A 17,656-nucleotide genomic window follows, 5' to 3' on the forward strand; every position below is an offset into this window, starting at 1 on the left:
TTTCAGAATATTAACTTTACTTAAAAGACAGAAACTTGTAAACACAAAGCTGACCTATTCAATTCATTTTAATTCTCATTAGCGCTTCCACCTCCGACAGGAGGATAAGACGCCATGGATCCGAACTTGTTCTGCTGCTTCATATATGGATTTGCAGGTCCACCACTTCCGCGATGATGGTTCTGATGATAAGGATCATGAGTGTGATTCTGGTGATGATATCCCTGCATACCCATATGGTGCGCATAGACTGGCATCTGCATCATCGACGGCGCTCCCACATGTCCGGCAGATCCACTCCCTTGGTCTTGGAAGCTCTGTGGAGGCACATGGGTTGAGGAGAAGAGCTTATCTGAAGAAGAGGGACCTTCCGAATTCAATCCCTGCATCCTTTTGAGGTACAGCCTGTACTTCTGGATGTGGGACGCGACGTTCTCTCGAGTCAATCCTTCGACGTTCAGCTGCATGATCGTCTTCGGCACTGCGTTTTTAATGCCTAAGTGAGCCACAACATCCATGAATCTCTTGTGCAGCTGCGGGTTCTGCATAGCTTCAGTTTGTTTGATACATAGATCCTCGTACGCCTTCTTCACACGACCTGGTAGATCATCATACAAGTATCTATTTACCCCCTCATCTCAGACTTGAGCGACTTTAGTTTCTCATGGAATCTACGAAGAGCCGGTCTAGAGTGGAACAGCGGTGAAGTTACGTTCCAGACCTGAGAGATCACTTCAAGAAACCTTGGGTGATTGGTGACATGGTTGAAGAACTTAACTGTTGGGTTTATTATCTTGGATCCTTCACATGATTGATCTAGAAACGTGATCATAGGATAGTCGACAACCGCAAGAGTGGGTTTGGCTCCTTATAAGCTAGGTTGATAAATATAACGAGAGTTGGTTTAGATAATTTAGTGAACAAATCAAATTGGATTCTAATGACTGTCTGAACAATTTAATTCACATACAAGAGTTCGAATTCTGAGATTTACACACCTGATTAGACTCGTAGCGAGAGCTGGATATCTTACTCAATGAATTTGAGTTCGAGGAAGGTTCTTATTAAACCCTTAGCATCAATAAATTATAGCTCTCATTTCCTGTTTGAAATACCATAAGTCTAGCACTTTTTTCATATATCTCATAACCGATTTATTGTTTTATTTACTGCTTTTAATATTATTGTCTAGCTTAATCTTGATATATATACTCTATTGTATGATCTACACTCCACGTGGATTTGATTCTGAGTACTGCAATCGATTTCTTATTTGAGAGAATTGCTTTAGGGTAATTTGAACTTCATCAATGGAATGTTATTTTATTAAAACAAGTAAAACGATAAAAGATTTTGATATTTAATTCATGAATGAAGAACCTATCAACTCTTACATCAGCCAAAACAAAACGAACAAAAATAACACACATGGCTGTTCTTATTTTCAAATTGTGAAAATATCCTAATTACAATCATTCATTACAATCTTATTATTAATGACATGATATATTATTTAATTCCAAATATATTGAATCAGTTATTCAAACCCGAAAAATTGAACTGAATATGACCCAAATATACAAAAATTTAATCGAAGACGGTAAAATATACAAACGGGTCTAAAATTTTGGTACATGAAGAACCTAAACCAAACCTTGTTCAAAAACAAATATTTCGAATGCCCGAAAAATATTGAAATGACTTTATATGCTTAAATATATTAATTATGTTTATATTTAATATTCAAAAATATCTAAAACACTCCCAAATATTCAAAATTCTTAAAAATACTTGAAAATATCAAAAAAAATATGTAAAAGTAAATATCTGAAATAATCAAAAACATTTAAAACACTAGAAATACTCTAAATGCCTACCGGTTTGCCATCCAAATATTCATATAGAACTAATTTCATGTTAAGTTTAAGTATTTTGTTAAAACTATTCAAATTTCTATGTTGTATATTATTTTTACTTTAAATTTTAAATTATATTTAAAAAAATTATTTTGTTTACATAATCTAAACGGGTATATGTACCTGAATCATATCTGCAAAGATCCAAACTAAATCTGAACTAAAATTTATAAATACCTAAATGAAGATTACATCTCTAACTCCAAAAATTCAAAATCCGAGTAGTTCGAACGGGTGCCCAAACGCTCACCTTTAGCATGATGCATGTAGGAATTTGTCTCACGGTTTTTACTACACCTAAAATATACCTTAAACATATGACGTACATATATAAAAATTTTAAATCTATAAACTAGATTTTGACCCGTGCAACCGCACGGGTGTTTGTTTTCACTTTTCTATACATAAATTATTGTTTTAGAACATAAGTGGTATATATTTTTAATGTTAATCATATACTTAAATATTTATATAACTATTTCAAATACAATAATTTTATAATTTACATGTTATAATTAATTAATTGTTTAAACCTTATGTATTTGCCACTTCTTATTATATATTTATCTTATTGTATTTGCATTTAGTTATTAAGCAAATTAATATATTCATGAGAAAATATATTTAAAAAATATTTTGTATTTAATTTATGCTAAATTCTGACCCGTATTTCAAAACTGGATTTCTTTTTATCAATATTTTTATGCTTATTCATTTTAGATAATTTATTATTGTATATATAAAAGTATAAGATATGTTAATTTTTAGACATGTATTATATAGTTTGTTAATTTTAAGTCGTTCTATCATCATATTATATTTTAAATAAATAGTTTATATTTATGAAAATAAAATTTATAAATTTATCAATTGAATATAATTTTATCATATTTATTTTAGTATAATAATTATATTTTAACATGATCATGACTATAAAAGTAGATAAAATAGGATATAATTTATTTATTTTCATTTCTAAACGATAACTTAAAATACATTAAGTTATTGTTTAAATATTACACAGATTTATTAGAATTTTTAAAATATAATATATAAATATATATTATATTTAAAATGAAAATATATTATGATTAAAGTAGTTATAAAGATTTTATATTATTAACTTTAAAGAAATACATGTTAATTTTTATACATGTATTATATAGTTTGATAATGTTAACCCATCTTACCAACATATTAGATTTTATTTTTGAACATAAATATTTTATAATTACGAAAATAAAATATATAAATATATAAATTTAATAATTTAATACAATTTTATTATATTTAGCTTAATATAATAATTTTAATATAATATGATTGATTATGATTATATAATAACTAAAATATTATAGATTTTTTTATTTTTCATTTTATATAACTGAATATATTAATGTATAATAATATTTTAAGCTAATTTCGAAATTAGTGAAAAATTTAAATATAATTTCAAAAATGAAGATCTAGTAAAAATCTTTTTAAACAGATTTGTTAGAATTTTAAATTAAATATATTTTTATTTAAAATGAAAAGATATCAAAGGATACTATGATTAAAATATTTTAAAAATTATATTTATTATTAGTCTGAATTAAAATATAATATGAATTTCTATGAATAGGTTCATTAGGTCCATTTTTTAAAAAAATCACACATGAATCAAGGTTGTGACTTCTGTTTTAATATATAAGATTATATAAAAAAAATTATAACTTACTTAAATAATTTTGTTAATGGAAATGATCTGTACTTTAAATCCAGTGCTTTTAAATCAAGGATCAAAATCTAGTTAGAATTCTAATTTAAATTAATATTTTTAACTCTTGTTAGAGACTTGAGGACTCTCTAACCGTTAATTGTGGCCTTACATCACCGTATACAAAACGAATAAAAATAACACACACTAGATTTTGACCCGCACGGTTATTTATTTTTACACACATAATTATTTGTTTTACATGATTAATTGTAATATTTACCATATTATTAATTATTTAATATAACATTTTAAAACACAATAATTTTATAGTTCACATACAATAATTAAATTTATTTGTTTTAAATTTTCATATTTTAAATCATACAAAATTCCAAATTGAAAGTTTTTACTGGTGAAATCAAAAATTTATTGAAAAATATTATATTAAACTAATATCGCAGATTAATACAAAACTGTACATGTGTTTAGTTATAATTGAAAAATTAGTTAGATATTTTAAAATTTCGTTTTAGTTAAAATGAAATATAAATTTAATTTTAAAATAAACACGACATTAACTAAATATTTAAAAGTTTTGTTTAAGTGAAAAATGAATAGACATTTATGTTAAATAAACACGAAATTATTTAATTCTTTAAAAGTTTATTTTAATAAAAAAATAAATAAATATATATATATATATATATATATTGTAAATAAAAAGATATGAAAAGATTTTATTAAAATATAATTTTAGAGTAAATATAGGAATATCTATTTGATTTGTTTGTCTTAGAATAATTCAAATAATTTAAATATTTATACAAAAGTTAATTTTAATAACTTTCTAAAGGGTGGTCCAAATTAAAAAATCACACATGAACTAAGTCATGACTTCTCTTTTAATAGAATAGATAGATGGCTGATTCTGTAATTAATGTTATTTTCTTCCTTTTGTTATTCCATTAAGATAATATGGCAGGCATCATGTTAGATGATTGTGGAGTATTTTAATACAAACAGGATTTTAATAATTATAATGGATCATTAATTTAGAGATGTTGTCCAACGAGGGAGAGAGAGAGGTCACCAACTTCCCTGACTTTCCAGCATTGGGAAGGTTAATCATGAAGGAAGAACCTATCAACTCTTACATCAGGCAAAACAAAACTAAATTAATGGTAATGTGTTCCTTTTGTTATCCCATTAAGACATAGTAGTTGGCACATGAAAGGAACACTTACACAAATGCTTAAAATGACATCATTTTGATGATTGTGGAGTATTTTAATAGAAATAGGATTTTGATGCTTTTATGTCATTTTTATTTAAAGTTTTATGTATGTTTTTCTTTCATGTTATGAAATCCAAATCATTCAATTTCTGATAAAAAAAAAAAATTTAAGAACCTCAAGGGTTCTCCCTAGAAAAGGTTCTTTCATTGGACCATGAAAAAATTAATTACACTAACAAAGGTTCTAAATTTCTAAAATCACAAAATTAACTATTAAATTATTTATTAGAACTCTTAATAGGCTCTAACCATTGGAGTTGCTCTAAAGAATTATTTATTCCAACGAGGGATGAAAGGAGAGAGAAAGAAAGAGAGGTGTCACCAACTTCCTTGGTTTTCAGCACTGAGAAAGGCATCAGCCCCTGCTTTTTGGACTAGATATAGAACTATATCAACATAGAGTTTAAGAAATGGAGAAAAAGCAAGAAAAGAGAAGGATAGTGTTAGTTCCAGTTCCAGCACAAGGACATGTAACTCCCTTTATGCAGCTTGGGAAAGTCCTTAGTTTGAAGGGCTTCTTAATTACAGTAGCTCAGGGACAGTTCAATCGAATAAGCCCTTCACCGGACTTCCCTGGGTTTCAGTTTGTCACCATACCCGAAAGCTTACCCGAGTCTGAACTGAAGAGACTCGGGCCAATCGAGTTTGCGTTAAAGCACAACAAAACGAACGAGGCAAGCTTCAAGGATTGTATAGCTCAGTTGTTGCTTCAACACGGTAATGATATAGCATGTATCATCTATGACGAGTCCATGTACTCGTGTGAAGCTGCAGCTAGAGAGTTTAAGATTCCCTGTGTCATCTTCACCACTACAAGTGCTACAAATCATGCATCACGATGCGTTCTCAGCAAACTCAATGCCGAGAGGTTCTTCTCCGACATAGAAGGTGCCCTAAACTAAAAGCTTAATAACTCATCTATGATCAATCGTTTCACTAACAATGGTTTCTTTTTAATTTGCAGATCCAGAAGTGCAAGACAAGGTGGTTGAAAATTTGTATCCATTAAGATACAAACACCTACGACCTTCAGGACTTGGGCCATTAGAGCCACATCTGGAGATGCGTCGGGAAATACTCAACAAAAGAACAGCTTCCGCTTTCATCATAAACACGTCAAACTGTCTAGAGAGCTTGTCTCTGTCTTGGCTGCAACAAGAACTCAAAATTCCAGTGTACCCCTTAGGCCCTCTTCACATTACAGCTTCAGCGCCTTCCAGTTTATTGAAACAAGACAGGAGCTGCATTGAATGGCTGAACAAGCAGAAACCGAGGTCAGTCATATACATAAGCATGGGAAGCATGGCTCACATGGAAACCAAGGAAGTTGTGGAGACTGCGTGGGGGTTGTCTGATAGCAACCAACCATTCTTATGGGTCACCGGAAGCGGTTCTATCACTGGTCCGGATTGGATAGAGACATTTCCAGAGGAACTGCGAAAGACGGTGTCAGAAAGGGGATACATTGTGAAATGGGCACCGCCTGTGTTTAAAATGGCGCATGGCGCACCAAGGCGAGACGTGCCGAGCCTTGCGCCTCGCGCGCCATGGCGCAATATGGCGCTCGCCTTGAAGAACATTTACGTTACGTTATTTTAGTTAAAACTAATATTTTAGTTACATCCTGGTCCATATAGCCCAATTGATTGAATCATCTTGTCAAAACTAGGATAGTTGACTGCATTGAACGCAAGACCAGCATCCAAAAACCACCTAGTTATATCTCCACATACATTTTCCCTTGCCTCTTTATCACAAGCAGCTCCAAGAGTACTCTTTCTATCTTTCCTTCCTTGCAAAACATCAGGAGGAGGAACAATCACATACCTGTCCAGTGGACCTCTAACTCTCCTCTTCTTAGCATGGACAGACCGTCGCGGCTGACTTTCTTTCCCGCATTCTTCATCATACTCGTCAAGACCTTCTTCTTCTTCTTGGAGAGCCAAGTTACGAGCAGCTATCTCATCATCCTTCATCTGCTTGTGTTTGATTAACGCCTCTCTCACATGTGGTGGACATAAAGTACAAGCTTTGGCATTCCTATGATCCCCTCTCAAGTGTTGCTTGAGACGTGAAATTCCAGCGTTGAAGTTGTTCTTACAGAAGATACACTTCCAAGAGTTGGAATTGTTATTCAACATGATCCCATATTTTCTTCCTGGATCAACTTCACGACGTGTAGCACTACCCCCAGCCTCATCAGACATTAAAACTGTGATCAAAGTAAAAATAACCATACTGATCATAAGTTATTATCCATAACTAGACTGTGATCATTGACCAAAAATGAGACAGAATGAAGACAAAAAAAGAGAACAGAAAAAATGCAGAGAATAAAAGACTAACCGTGTGTGTTAAACTCCGACCAAAGCAACCGCAGTACGTTCTAATCTGTGACAAAGGAACACTAGAATCTATAAGAAGAATAAGCATAAACGAGATTCAAAAGAGTAGAGACTAGAGAGTTCTAACCTTAAGCAAAAAACCTTGAGATCTATGTTTATGTTTTACGTAACTTTTATTTTATAAAGCTAGGGTTCTCATTGTTTTTTAGACGTTTAGGTTATCCCGACGGTCAAGTTTTTTTTTTAAGTCTTAGAATTTAATTATTAATTAAGGCTTACATGGTTTAGATACGGTTTACGTAAATCTCGCCATGTCGCACGCCTTCGACTTGCTCGCCTTCTCGACAAGGCACCCATGGCGCGCGCCTTACGGAACCCACCCTCGCCTAGGTGGTACGTGGCGACAGAGCCATCGCTTGACTGCGCCTCGCGCCATGGCGGCAATGGCGAGCGCCATTTTAAACACAGGGCACCGCAGATAGAAGTACTTGCGCATCCTGCAGTGGGGGGATTCTGGAGCCACTGTGGATGGAACTCAACGCTCGAGAGCATTGCGGAAGGAGTTCCAATGATTTGCAGGCCTTTTCATGGCGAGCAGTTATTAAACGCTATGTATATAGAAAGCGTCTGGAGTGTAGGAATTAAGCTTGAAGGTGAAGTTGAAAGAGTAAAGGTCGAGAGAGCTGTGAAAAGGTTGATTGTGGATGAAGAAGGTGCATGCATGAGGGATAGAGCTCGTCTTCTAAAAGACAAGGTCAAAGCTAGTGTGAGAAACGGAGGCTCTTCATATAATGCATTGGATGAGCTCGTCAAGTACTTGGAGACTGACTAAGAAGCTGCACTTCATGTATGGATTACAATAGATCACTGAATGATTGGCTAATCAGAAAAAAAAAAAAATCAAATAAAATTCGTGAAGTACATGGTTTTCTTTTAAATCCAATTTTTTTTTTTTAAAAAAAAAAGCAATTCAAATCAAATATGAGTCTCTTTTGGCAGTTTGCCTATTATGGAATTGTTGCATTGAAGAAAAGTAAATAATTTTACATGAAGCCAAAGAAGACAAAGAGGACCAAGAAGGCAAGAAGCAACTTTGATTTTGTCTCTGATTTCTCTAACAAGATAAAGAGATGCAACCGCCTTATCGTACTGACATATACATCATACACCACATGCCTATAGAGCCCACAAGCCTGAAAATATGATGTTTACATGTAGAAGATACTTCTTTCATTAAAACTCGTAGGGGAGATTACTTTTTAGTTGTTCTTACAGGAAAAAAAAAATGGAGAAAAAGCGAGCGAGGAAAAGGCTAGTGTTGGTTCCAGTTCCAGCCCAAGGACATATATCTCCAATGATGCAACTTGCCAAAACTCTTCACTTGAAGGGTTTCTCAATCACCGTTGCTCAGACCAAATTCAATTACTTTAACCCTCCAGATGACTCCACTGACTTTCAGTTTGTCACCATTCCAGAAAGCTTACCGGAGTCTGATTTCAAGAATCTAGGGCCAATACGGTTTCTGCATAAGCTCAACAAAGAGTGTCAGGTGAGCTTCAAGGACTGTCTGGGTCAGTTGTTGATACAACAAAGTCATGAGATCGCATGTGTCATCTACGACGAGTTCATGTACTTTGCTGAAGCTGCAGCCAAAGAGTTTAACCTCTCAAACGTTATTTTCAGCACCACAAGTGCCACTGCTTTTGCTTGCCGATCTGTATTCGAAAAACTCTATGCAGAAAATGCCCTGGTTCCCTTCAATGGTATTCTAAAACTCCTCTGTTTCTATTTTCACTAGTGTGTATAATCTCTAACCGCATGGTTCTTGACCTTTTTTTTCGCAGAACCCAAAGAAGAACAGAACGAGCTAGTGCCAGAGTTCCATCCCCTGAGATACAAAGACTTTCCGGTGTCACGTTGGGCATCATTAGAAAGCATAATGGAGATCTATAGGAATACAGTTGATAAACGGACAGCTTCTTCTGTTATAATCAACACGACAAGCTGTCTAGAGAACTCATCTCTGTTGTGGCTGCAACAACGTCTAGAAATCCCAGTGTACCCTGTAGGCCCTCTTCACATGGTGGCCTCGGCTCCTACAAGTCTGCTTGAAGAGAACAAGAGCTGTATTGAATGGTTGAACAAACGAAGTCAAAACTCTGTGATATTTGTAAGCTTGGGAAGCTTAGCTTTGATGGAAATCAACGAAGTGATGGAAACAGCTTCGGGGTTAGATAGTAGCAACCAACACTTCTTGTGGGTGATTAGGCCAGGGTCAATACGTGGGTCGGAATGGATAGAGTCATTGCCTGAAGAGTTTAGTCAGATGGTTTCAGATCGAGGTTACATTGTGAAATGGGCACCGCAGAAGGAAGTACTTGCTCATCCTGCAGTAGGAGGGTTTTGGAGCCATTGTGGATGGAACTCGACACTAGAGAGCATCGGGGAAGGAGTTCCAATGATCTGCAAGCCGTTTTCTGGTGATCAAAAGGTGAATGCCAGGTACTTGGACTGTGTTTGGAAAATTGGGGTTCAAGTGGAGGGCGATTTAGACAGAGGAGCGGTGGAGCGAGCTGTGAAGAGGTTAATGGTGGGCGAGGAAGGAGAGAAGATGAGAAAGAGGGCCGTTAGTTTGAAGGAGAAACTAAGAGCCTCTGTCAGAAGTGGAGGTTCTTCACACAACTCGCTAGAGGAGTTTGTAAACTTCTTCAAGACTGAAACAAATTAGGAACTAGTATCTACATAACTCACCATGTATTGCCAGTGAAATGGACAGTTAAAAAAGCTTATGCTGAAGAAAGCAATGGATAAATAGTGACTTGTGTTGTTATTAAGAAATAAATGTACTTTTCTATTCTAGAAGAATCTTACTTTTCAACAATAAAATCAAACGGGGGACACTAGTGTAATGTGAGGATAAGGTTGTCACTGAATGTGTGATGTGCAGAGAATAGTATATTGCTGGAGATTAATGTTTCTTTATAAAAGTATGATCATCTATTGGAGAGGAAAAGGTAATTAGATTATTATCTAAATCTCAAAGTAGAACCATACGTAGCTAAAACCAATAAGATATGTTAGCCAGTAGACATGCTTTTGTTGTAATGTCACTTTCTCCCTATTGTTCGAAGTTAATTGGCTCTCTAATCCAATGAAAGGTTATTACTTGAGAAAATAATAGTCGTCTTAAACTGATATATATATATATATATCGAAGGTAGATAAACACAAAGACTGTGTCTGACGCCATCGCAAGAAGAAATAAACAGTTAACAATGCTGAGAAATACGACAGACGCTCTCTTGATTATCTTTTTAGGGTGTGACTACAAAGAGTAAGGAAAGAGACTTACCTCAAATTACAATAATAGAAATCAGTAGATGAAACTAGTCAGAGGTCTTCATGTATTCCAACAATAGTCATTGGTCTAGTTTCGACATGATGGGTTGTCTGAACAGCTGATCTCCTATGTATGATGCAATGATGACGATGGGCTTAGAAAAACTCGTAAAAAGAACCTGTAACAATAATCAAGAAAGATCAAGGCCTGTAAAGATGCAGGAGTATTCTAGAACGGTGTACCTAAATCTGACCATACTACCTTAAGACATGAACTTCGCTGAGAGGAACAAAAAATAGTGAAGATAAACTCACTCTTGAGTTATTATTACCAACTCTTTTGCAATTACAAATGATTTAGACGCAGGAATGGTTTAATTTACCAAAAGCATAGCGAAACTATAACTATTGTTACAATATCTATAATCAAACTAGAAGAGTACAGCACTTGTGCTACACAAACATATGGCTTTACGAACAGTTTATACTTCCCAAAGATGAACCGACTCTGTTCTGAATTATATATTAAGTCTCAAACTCCCATGAGAGCATGTTTTCGACTTAGTTGATGTTAGTTATGACAAAAATTAAAATGCAGAGAACAAGTCGACTGAAAAAGACCAAAGACTTTATTGTATTACCATTTATATATAGCAAAGACAGAAGAAACTTGATTAGTTTCAATATTAACTGTACTTAAAAAGACAGAAATTTGTAAACACAAAGCTGACCTATTCAATTCATTTTAATTCTCATTAGCGCTTCCACCCCCGACAGGAGGATAAGACGCCATGGATCCGAACTTGTTCTGCTGCATCATATACGGATTTGCAGGTGCGCCACTTCCGCGATGATGGTTCTGATGATAAGGATCATGAGCGTGATTCTGGTGATGATACCCTTGCATACCCATATGGTGCGCATAGACTGGCATCTGCATCATCGAGGGCGCTCCGGCAGATGCACTCCCTTGGTCTTGGAAGCTCTGTGGAGGCACAGGGGTTGAGGAGAAGAGCTTATCGGAAGAAGAGGGACCTTCCGAAGTGAATCCGTGCATCCGTTTGAGGTAGAGCCTGTACTTCTGGAGGTGGGACGCGACGTTCTCTCGAGTCAATCCTTGGACGTTCATCAGCTGCATGATCGTCTTCGGCACTGCGTTTTTAATGCCCAAGTGAGCCACGACATCCACGAATCTCTTGTGCAGCTGCGGCGTCCACACCAAACGCGCCCGTTTCAGTTCAGTTCCCGAATCTCCTTCCTCCTCCGATATCTTTTGTTTCTTGGAATCCGACCCGGGACTGCTCGATCCTACTCGATCTTCCTCCTCCTCCTCCTCCGCCGCCGCGACGCCGAGGTTGGTGGACGAAGAGGTGTTGGGACCGGGAGATCCGCCGCGCAGCGACGAGAAGGTCGTCTCCGAAGCACGATTCACGTCCTGGATGGTACGGCTCTTCTCCGGGGTTATGCTGAAAGCCATCGCGAGATTCGAAGGGACAAGAGAGTACGAGAGCGACGCCAAATCTTCGTCGCTTGGTAGCCCCTTCTCCCATTCCATTACCCTTTCTCCGTCGCCCGAAACTTCCTTCATCCTCACTTCCTCTCCCATCGATGAGATCTCGCAAGATTGAAATTTCAAAGGAGAGGAAATATATTTTTCCAGGAAAGAAAAAGACAAGAAAAGCAAAAGCAAAAAGATAAAAGAAAAGTACACTATCTATTTCCAGATGGGTTTTTATCTTAGTGCCAACGTGGACGAGTTAGCTAGATATTTTTGATCTTCTAAATATCTCCCACCGAACACGTCATGAGAGCAAGTTTTGTAACACTAGTCGCGACATAGGTGATTAAACACAAGACGAAACTACCAGATTAACACCCACGTGTATAAGAAGTTAAGCTAACTCCGTGGGCTTTAAAGTAATTTGCTATTTACATTCAAGTTGCCTTTGTGGGGCCCGGGAGAAAAAAGTGGGAATAGCCGGTGTGTTCGGCCAGCTGGAGAGGAAAAGGAGGAGAAAGATTCGGTGATTAGTGTTGACACGAAATAAGAAATCGTACCCGTTGGATCATGGTTTAGATATTTATAGAAGCGTCTAAGGATCAATCTAACGGCACAGACTAGCAACTACGTCATGATTTATTTTGGGAATTTTGCCGATATAGAACAAAAGAAGCATATCTTTGTCCCCTTACAATAAAAAACTCAATCTTTGTCCCTTTAGAACAAAAAAAAATGAAAAACCTGTTTTGTCCTTTTTAATAAAATAGGTTAAAAGTAATAAGTTAAAAATTCCTGGATTCAGTAAAAAAGACGCATCACTTTCTTTGTCTCCGACTCCCCTTTTCTAAAACTCAGAGGCGATTCCACCGTCGACTCTCTCTCTCTATTGTGTCCGTTTAAGTTCGTCGGAGACGACGAACGCGTCGTCACATCTCTCCGTCCTCCTCCTTCTGTCGTCTGTACTCTTTTGAACCATCGATTACAAGGAATTGAAGGTTAGGGTTTGGAAATCCCCTTTCTGTTTTTTTTTTCGTTTTCGTTTACGTGTATGTAGTATAAAGAGGTTGAATTGTTTAAAAATACAAATCGATTCGCGTTTATGGTTTTGATTTTCGTTTGTGGGTTGAGTTGATTGTGAGGTCATTGTAGTTCTTGTTCTATACGATTCTGAACTCTTTTTTTGTTTGGTATTGACTTTGCTTTGTGTTTTGAATTCGTAATGGACTTAAAAGGCTAATGAGTTGATGTTTTCTGTTTCATGTTTTATAGGAATGGATTACCAGTTTCCAAAACGCATTATTGAAGAAGGAGCTGAGACCAAGATTGATAAGATTAACAACACCTGTAGACGCACGATTCTGGGGACGCTGAAGGTGGTTCTCAGGGATGAGTATCAAGAAGTTTTGAAAGACCCTGTCTTTGGTCCGATTCTGGCAATAGTAGAGAACAAGCTTATTTACTCAGGGAAGGTTATTCACAGCTTCATATGCAAGCAGCTCAAGGTTTCCAAGCTTCACGAATTGTGGTTTCTATTTGCAAAGAGGCCTCTCAGGTTTTCTATGCAAGAGTTTTATGCTGTGACTGGATTGAAGTTCAAAGAAGAACCCGACGTAGACTTCAATAACTGGAAGAGTGATAAAGGGTTCTGGAGCACTGTGCTGAAGGAAAATAAGAAGATCAACTTGTTGGTTATAAGGGATGAGCTCCTTAAAGTCTGTAAGGAGTGGACGTATGTGGACAGGGTGCGACTAGTGTATCTGTGTATTATACATGGATTCCTCATTGCTAAGGATTTGAGAGTGTTTATCCCTCACGAGTTCATCCGTTTGGTGATGGATTTTGAGAAAATGAGGATGTATCCTTGGGGTCTTCGCGCGTATGATGAGCTGCTTGCATCAATATTCAAGGCAAGGGAAGATGTGCATCTGAAGAACAGCTATGTGTTGGATGGATTCTCATATGCGTTTCAGATATGGATTATGGAGGCAATCCCAGACATCGGTTCTATGGTGGGTAAAAAGATCAAAAACAATGTGACGAAAGTGAGATGTAGGAATTGGAAAGGAAGTGGAAAAGTATCATATCAAGATATCACCAGCCTAGAGTCCAACTTTGATAAGGTAGTTATATTTCTTATATTAATGTTGAGTTCTATAATCGAACAACTGAAGCTTACTGTTTCGTTTTTTATTCCCAGGGAGAGTTGTTCCCGTTTATATCATCTACTGGGAGCTTGGATGCAACTGATAATGCTGAGTTCTTTAGGGAAGATGAGAAGAATGACGAAAGAGTCAATCGCATTGTTGCTCTGATCAGTGCCAAACAAGACTGGAAGCAATTCACTTGGGAAGTTGAGACTCTGCCTCCAAATATAGAGTTATCTGACGCAGAAGAGGATGTTGAAGTTGAAAATGTCACAGAAACACCTGTGGAGGAACCGACTGTTGTTGAAGAGGAACCGGGTGTTGTTACAAAAAGGGGCAAGCGTAAGCTTATTGATCCTGGTGTCGAGTCTCGAAAGAAACAACTTCTTTGTAAAAGGGCGGCTGAACATAACAGTGTTGTCTCCGGTGATATGAAGACCTTCATTGAAGGTTTGTTCAACTCTTCTTTCAATTCTTTTAAGGAGCTGCTGCAGAAGGATATACAAGAGCGTTTTGACAAGGTCGACAATGAGATGGCTCAACTGAAGGCAACAGTGTCGCAGATTACGGGTCCTTCAGTTTTTGTGGGACGAGACCTAGCCTCTGAGATTCCCTGTCCTTCTGCAACACTTGGGAAAGAGCAAGAGAAATCATCACAGAGTCCGGGTCCTTCAGGAGCAAAGGGAAAAGGCAAAGGCAAGGCATCTGTGAGTGTTGATCCTCCTCCGCTTCGTCGTAGCCCTCGGCCAGTAAGAAAGGTAACCAAAACATGAAGCTTTGAATTAGGTAGGACGAATCATCTTCGGTTGTAAGTGTTTCTGTGGTTTGACTATTTTGTAATATCCTTGTATTGTGCTATGTTGCATATCGGCTTGTAATGTATCTTGTTGTTTGCTATGAAGTGAACTGATAACTATGACATGTTGGCTTGGCTATTTTGTAATGTAATTTTGTCACTATGTTGACTCTATTTGCTATTAATGTTGTTATGCTTGGCTTTATTTACAGGAATTTAAAACTGATGACGATGACATGTTTGATTTTTTGAAGAATTTGTCACAATCATCGAACTATGTAGATAAGGGGACGCAAGAATCTTTACAAGACGCCGTGGGAAACCTTTCTCAAGCATCACATGTTAAAGGCTTTGATCCCTCACAAAAAATCAAGGACGACGAACCAGCAGAATGGATTACTCCACTGTCTTCATTTAAGCCTCCGAATTGGAAACCACCAACTCTGAAAGATGAGGAATTACTTGAGGACCGGGTGCATGACATTGATCACTCACTAGTGTTTGTCCCTGAGGATGCATGGGCCAAAATAATTGAGTGGTCCTCAACTTCCAAGTAAGTTTATATTGTTTCTCAACACGTTAGATACTGTATCATTTTGAACTGACTTTTGCATTGCAGGGAACTGAAAATTGGACCTTCTATGTTAACAAGTGTGTTAGCAGCACGCGTCATGGGACCTACAGAATGGCTTTTGAATCACGTGAGTCTAAATTTGTTCCTTAATATTTTCATTACACGACTTACAATCTATTATAAAATTTTCAGGAAATTGATGCTATGATGTACTTATTCACTGAGAGGACTACTTTGCGACGATGGGAACCAACAAAAGTAGCATTCATGAGCTGCATGTTCAGTAATCAAATGAAGACCTCTTTCGAAGAGTTTCGGAAGGACAAGAAGAAATTCAAAGTATCAGAATTGCTTCACCGGTACGGCATTGGTGAACTTCCACCACACGGACGAACAGGACTGATGTGGGATCTTGACGTCACACGCATGTATGTGCCTCTTAATGTCGGTAAACACTGGATCTCTATGTGTGTCAACTTTGTTTCTCGGTCGATAGAGGTCTTTGACTGTGAGGGATTGAAATACAACAAGGAAGTAGAGCCATTTGCCATTCTCATCCCTAGAATTGTCAAATGTGTTCACTCTTCAAAGAGTCGGCAGCAACTCACGGTCAAGCAGTATACTGTCAGTTACGCCCCAATGCCCTACTTACTAAACAAGAGTAGCAGTGATTGTGGAGTATATGCCTTGAAGCACATTGAATGTCATCTTCTAGGCTTGGACTTCTCTCTGGTGAATGACAGCAACATTCGAGAAGCGCGCCAAAAGATTGTTTACGACCTATGGGAAGCTGCCAATGATCCTGAACTTATTTTGAGAATGGCACAATACATTCCACCGAAGTTGATCACAAATCCTCTAGTGGAACTTGATTGAAGTAGCTTTCGTTTATTACTTGTTAAGGAATAGATTGGTATTGGCTCTCTTATTTGACTCTTGACTTTGATTCTTGTAGTTACTCTTTAGTTTTTACTTTATTTGAAATATTTAGTTGCTTGATTTAACTGTTGTGACAAACCATTTGAACCCCTATCTATGCCCTAAAAATTCATATCAATTTCTAATCTCGAGATCGGACTATTGCTTGATTTTACTGTTGTGACAAACCATTTGAACCCCTATCTATGCCCTAAAAATTCATATCAATTTCTAACCTCGAGCATAACCCAATGAATCCACACAAACCTTATAAATCACAAAAAAATCTAATAATCAAGACAAATTTTATTTGAAACCTTATCGATGCCCTAAATGCCACTAAAGAATCACAAACCATTTGAACCCCTATCTATGCCCTAAATGCTACTAAAGTATGACAAACGAAGGTAACCCAATGAATCCACACAAACCTTATAAATCACAAATAATTCTTAATAATCACGAGAAATCTTATTACTCAAAACACGTTTTACGTTTACCCTAAAATCAAACCAGAGTGTAAGAACTTTTGACCTAAAAAAATCTTATATAAGACCATCAAATGGCCTGAAACCCTACATACTCCATCGTTTGTTTCTCCTACATCTCAAAAAAAAACTTCTCGTTCCTTCTGAACAAAGAATGTCGAACATGAATCACAGTGAAGGAATCCCTTCCAGATGCTGGTGTGGGAAGGGGATTGTCACATATGTTTCAAAAACCAAAGAGAACCCATACAGACGGTTCTTCAGATGCGAGATTGGTATACAGGTAAATCTTTAATTACTTATTCATCATTATTCAATATGATCGAAGAATAAACAGATGTGAGATTGACTTGTTTTTGTGTTTTCGAACAGAGAAAGAACGAAAACCATATTTTTAAGTGGGTAGACGAGGCTCTGTTAGATGAGATTCAGAGGATGGATGAGCATCAGACGAGAATTAGCGAGGAAATTGAAGATCTGAGAAGTTCCATGAAGAAGACAGTTGAGGAGGAAGTTATGAAACATAAGAATTCGATCGATGTAGGTTGTTTAGGATCCATTCTCACTATTTTATGTCTCTGGTCCAAACGTGATTGATAATGTAATGGTTCTCTGTTTCATTTTAAAATAAAACTTCTA

General features: G+C 36.6%; 7 protein-coding genes across 9 annotated transcripts; 5 read left to right on the forward strand and 2 right to left on the reverse strand.

Moving 5' to 3' along the window:
- Positions 1 to 68: 68 nt before the first annotated feature.
- Positions 69 to 2,354, reverse strand: LOC106413127 (transcription factor LUX-like). Its single transcript, XM_048739922.1, has one exon. It carries the CDS (start codon positions 546 to 548, stop codon positions 69 to 71), a length of 480 nt encoding a protein of 159 aa, XP_048595879.1. The 5' UTR covers positions 549 to 2,354.
- A 2,022-nt stretch (positions 2,355 to 4,376) lies between these two features.
- LOC106415450 (UDP-glycosyltransferase 76E4) lies at positions 4,377 to 8,430 on the forward strand. The gene is made up of 3 exons (XM_013856165.3): positions 4,377 to 5,800; positions 5,877 to 6,397; positions 7,736 to 8,430. The coding sequence occupies exons 1-3, from the start codon at positions 5,323 to 5,325 to the stop codon at positions 8,087 to 8,089; spliced, it is 1,353 nt and encodes a 450-aa protein (XP_013711619.2). The 5' UTR covers positions 4,377 to 5,322; the 3' UTR covers positions 8,090 to 8,430.
- Positions 6,696 to 12,324, reverse strand: LOC106415449 (transcription factor LUX). Of its 2 annotated transcripts, XR_001282999.3 has the most exons (4): positions 11,328 to 12,324; positions 10,610 to 10,775; positions 7,259 to 7,303; positions 6,696 to 7,124 (listed from the first exon to the last, which is right to left on the reverse strand). XR_001282999.3 is itself a non-coding variant. In XM_013856162.3 (2 exons), the coding sequence occupies exon 1, from the start codon at positions 12,200 to 12,202 to the stop codon at positions 11,342 to 11,344; it is 861 nt and encodes a 286-aa protein (XP_013711616.1). In that variant the 5' UTR covers positions 12,203 to 12,324; the 3' UTR covers positions 10,436 to 10,775; positions 11,328 to 11,341. The 2 variants fall into 2 exon arrangements, 1 of the variants encoding a protein (XP_013711616.1); XM_013856162.3 differs by lacking the exons at positions 6,696 to 7,124; positions 7,259 to 7,303 and having other exon boundaries at positions 10,436 to 10,775.
- LOC106415448 (UDP-glycosyltransferase 76E11) lies at positions 8,491 to 10,116 on the forward strand. Its single transcript, XM_013856161.3, has 2 exons — positions 8,491 to 9,020; positions 9,102 to 10,116. The coding sequence occupies exons 1-2, from the start codon at positions 8,543 to 8,545 to the stop codon at positions 9,983 to 9,985; spliced, it is 1,362 nt and encodes a 453-aa protein (XP_013711615.2). The 5' UTR covers positions 8,491 to 8,542; the 3' UTR covers positions 9,986 to 10,116.
- A 131-nt stretch (positions 12,325 to 12,455) lies between the features above and the next one.
- On the forward strand, positions 12,456 to 15,211 carry LOC111200395. Of its 2 annotated transcripts, XM_022691421.2 has the most exons (3): positions 12,456 to 13,092; positions 13,367 to 14,217; positions 14,295 to 15,211. In XM_022691421.2, the coding sequence occupies exons 2-3, from the start codon at positions 13,369 to 13,371 to the stop codon at positions 15,012 to 15,014; spliced, it is 1,569 nt and encodes a 522-aa protein (XP_022547142.1). In that variant the 5' UTR covers positions 12,456 to 13,092; positions 13,367 to 13,368; the 3' UTR covers positions 15,015 to 15,211. The 2 variants fall into 2 exon arrangements, with proteins under 2 accessions (XP_022547142.1, XP_048601796.1); XM_048745839.1 differs by having other exon boundaries at positions 12,456 to 14,217.
- On the forward strand, positions 15,157 to 16,487 carry LOC106413129. The gene is made up of 4 exons (XM_022693275.2): positions 15,157 to 15,180; positions 15,250 to 15,590; positions 15,657 to 15,738; positions 15,804 to 16,487. Exons 1-4 carry the CDS (start codon positions 15,157 to 15,159, stop codon positions 16,485 to 16,487), a joined length of 1,131 nt encoding a protein of 376 aa, XP_022548996.1.
- A 693-nt stretch (positions 16,488 to 17,180) lies between these two features.
- LOC106413130 (uncharacterized protein At4g04775-like) lies at positions 17,181 to 17,614 on the forward strand. The gene is made up of 2 exons (XM_013853961.1): positions 17,181 to 17,300; positions 17,390 to 17,614. The coding sequence occupies exons 1-2, from the start codon at positions 17,181 to 17,183 to the stop codon at positions 17,612 to 17,614; spliced, it is 345 nt and encodes a 114-aa protein (XP_013709415.1).
- The last annotated feature ends 42 nt before the right edge of the window (positions 17,615 to 17,656 follow it).

Source organism: Brassica napus, chromosome A1, assembly GCF_020379485.1.
Source record: "Brassica napus cultivar Da-Ae chromosome A1, Da-Ae, whole genome shotgun sequence".
Classification (NCBI taxonomy): domain Eukaryota; kingdom Viridiplantae; phylum Streptophyta; class Magnoliopsida; order Brassicales; family Brassicaceae; genus Brassica; species Brassica napus.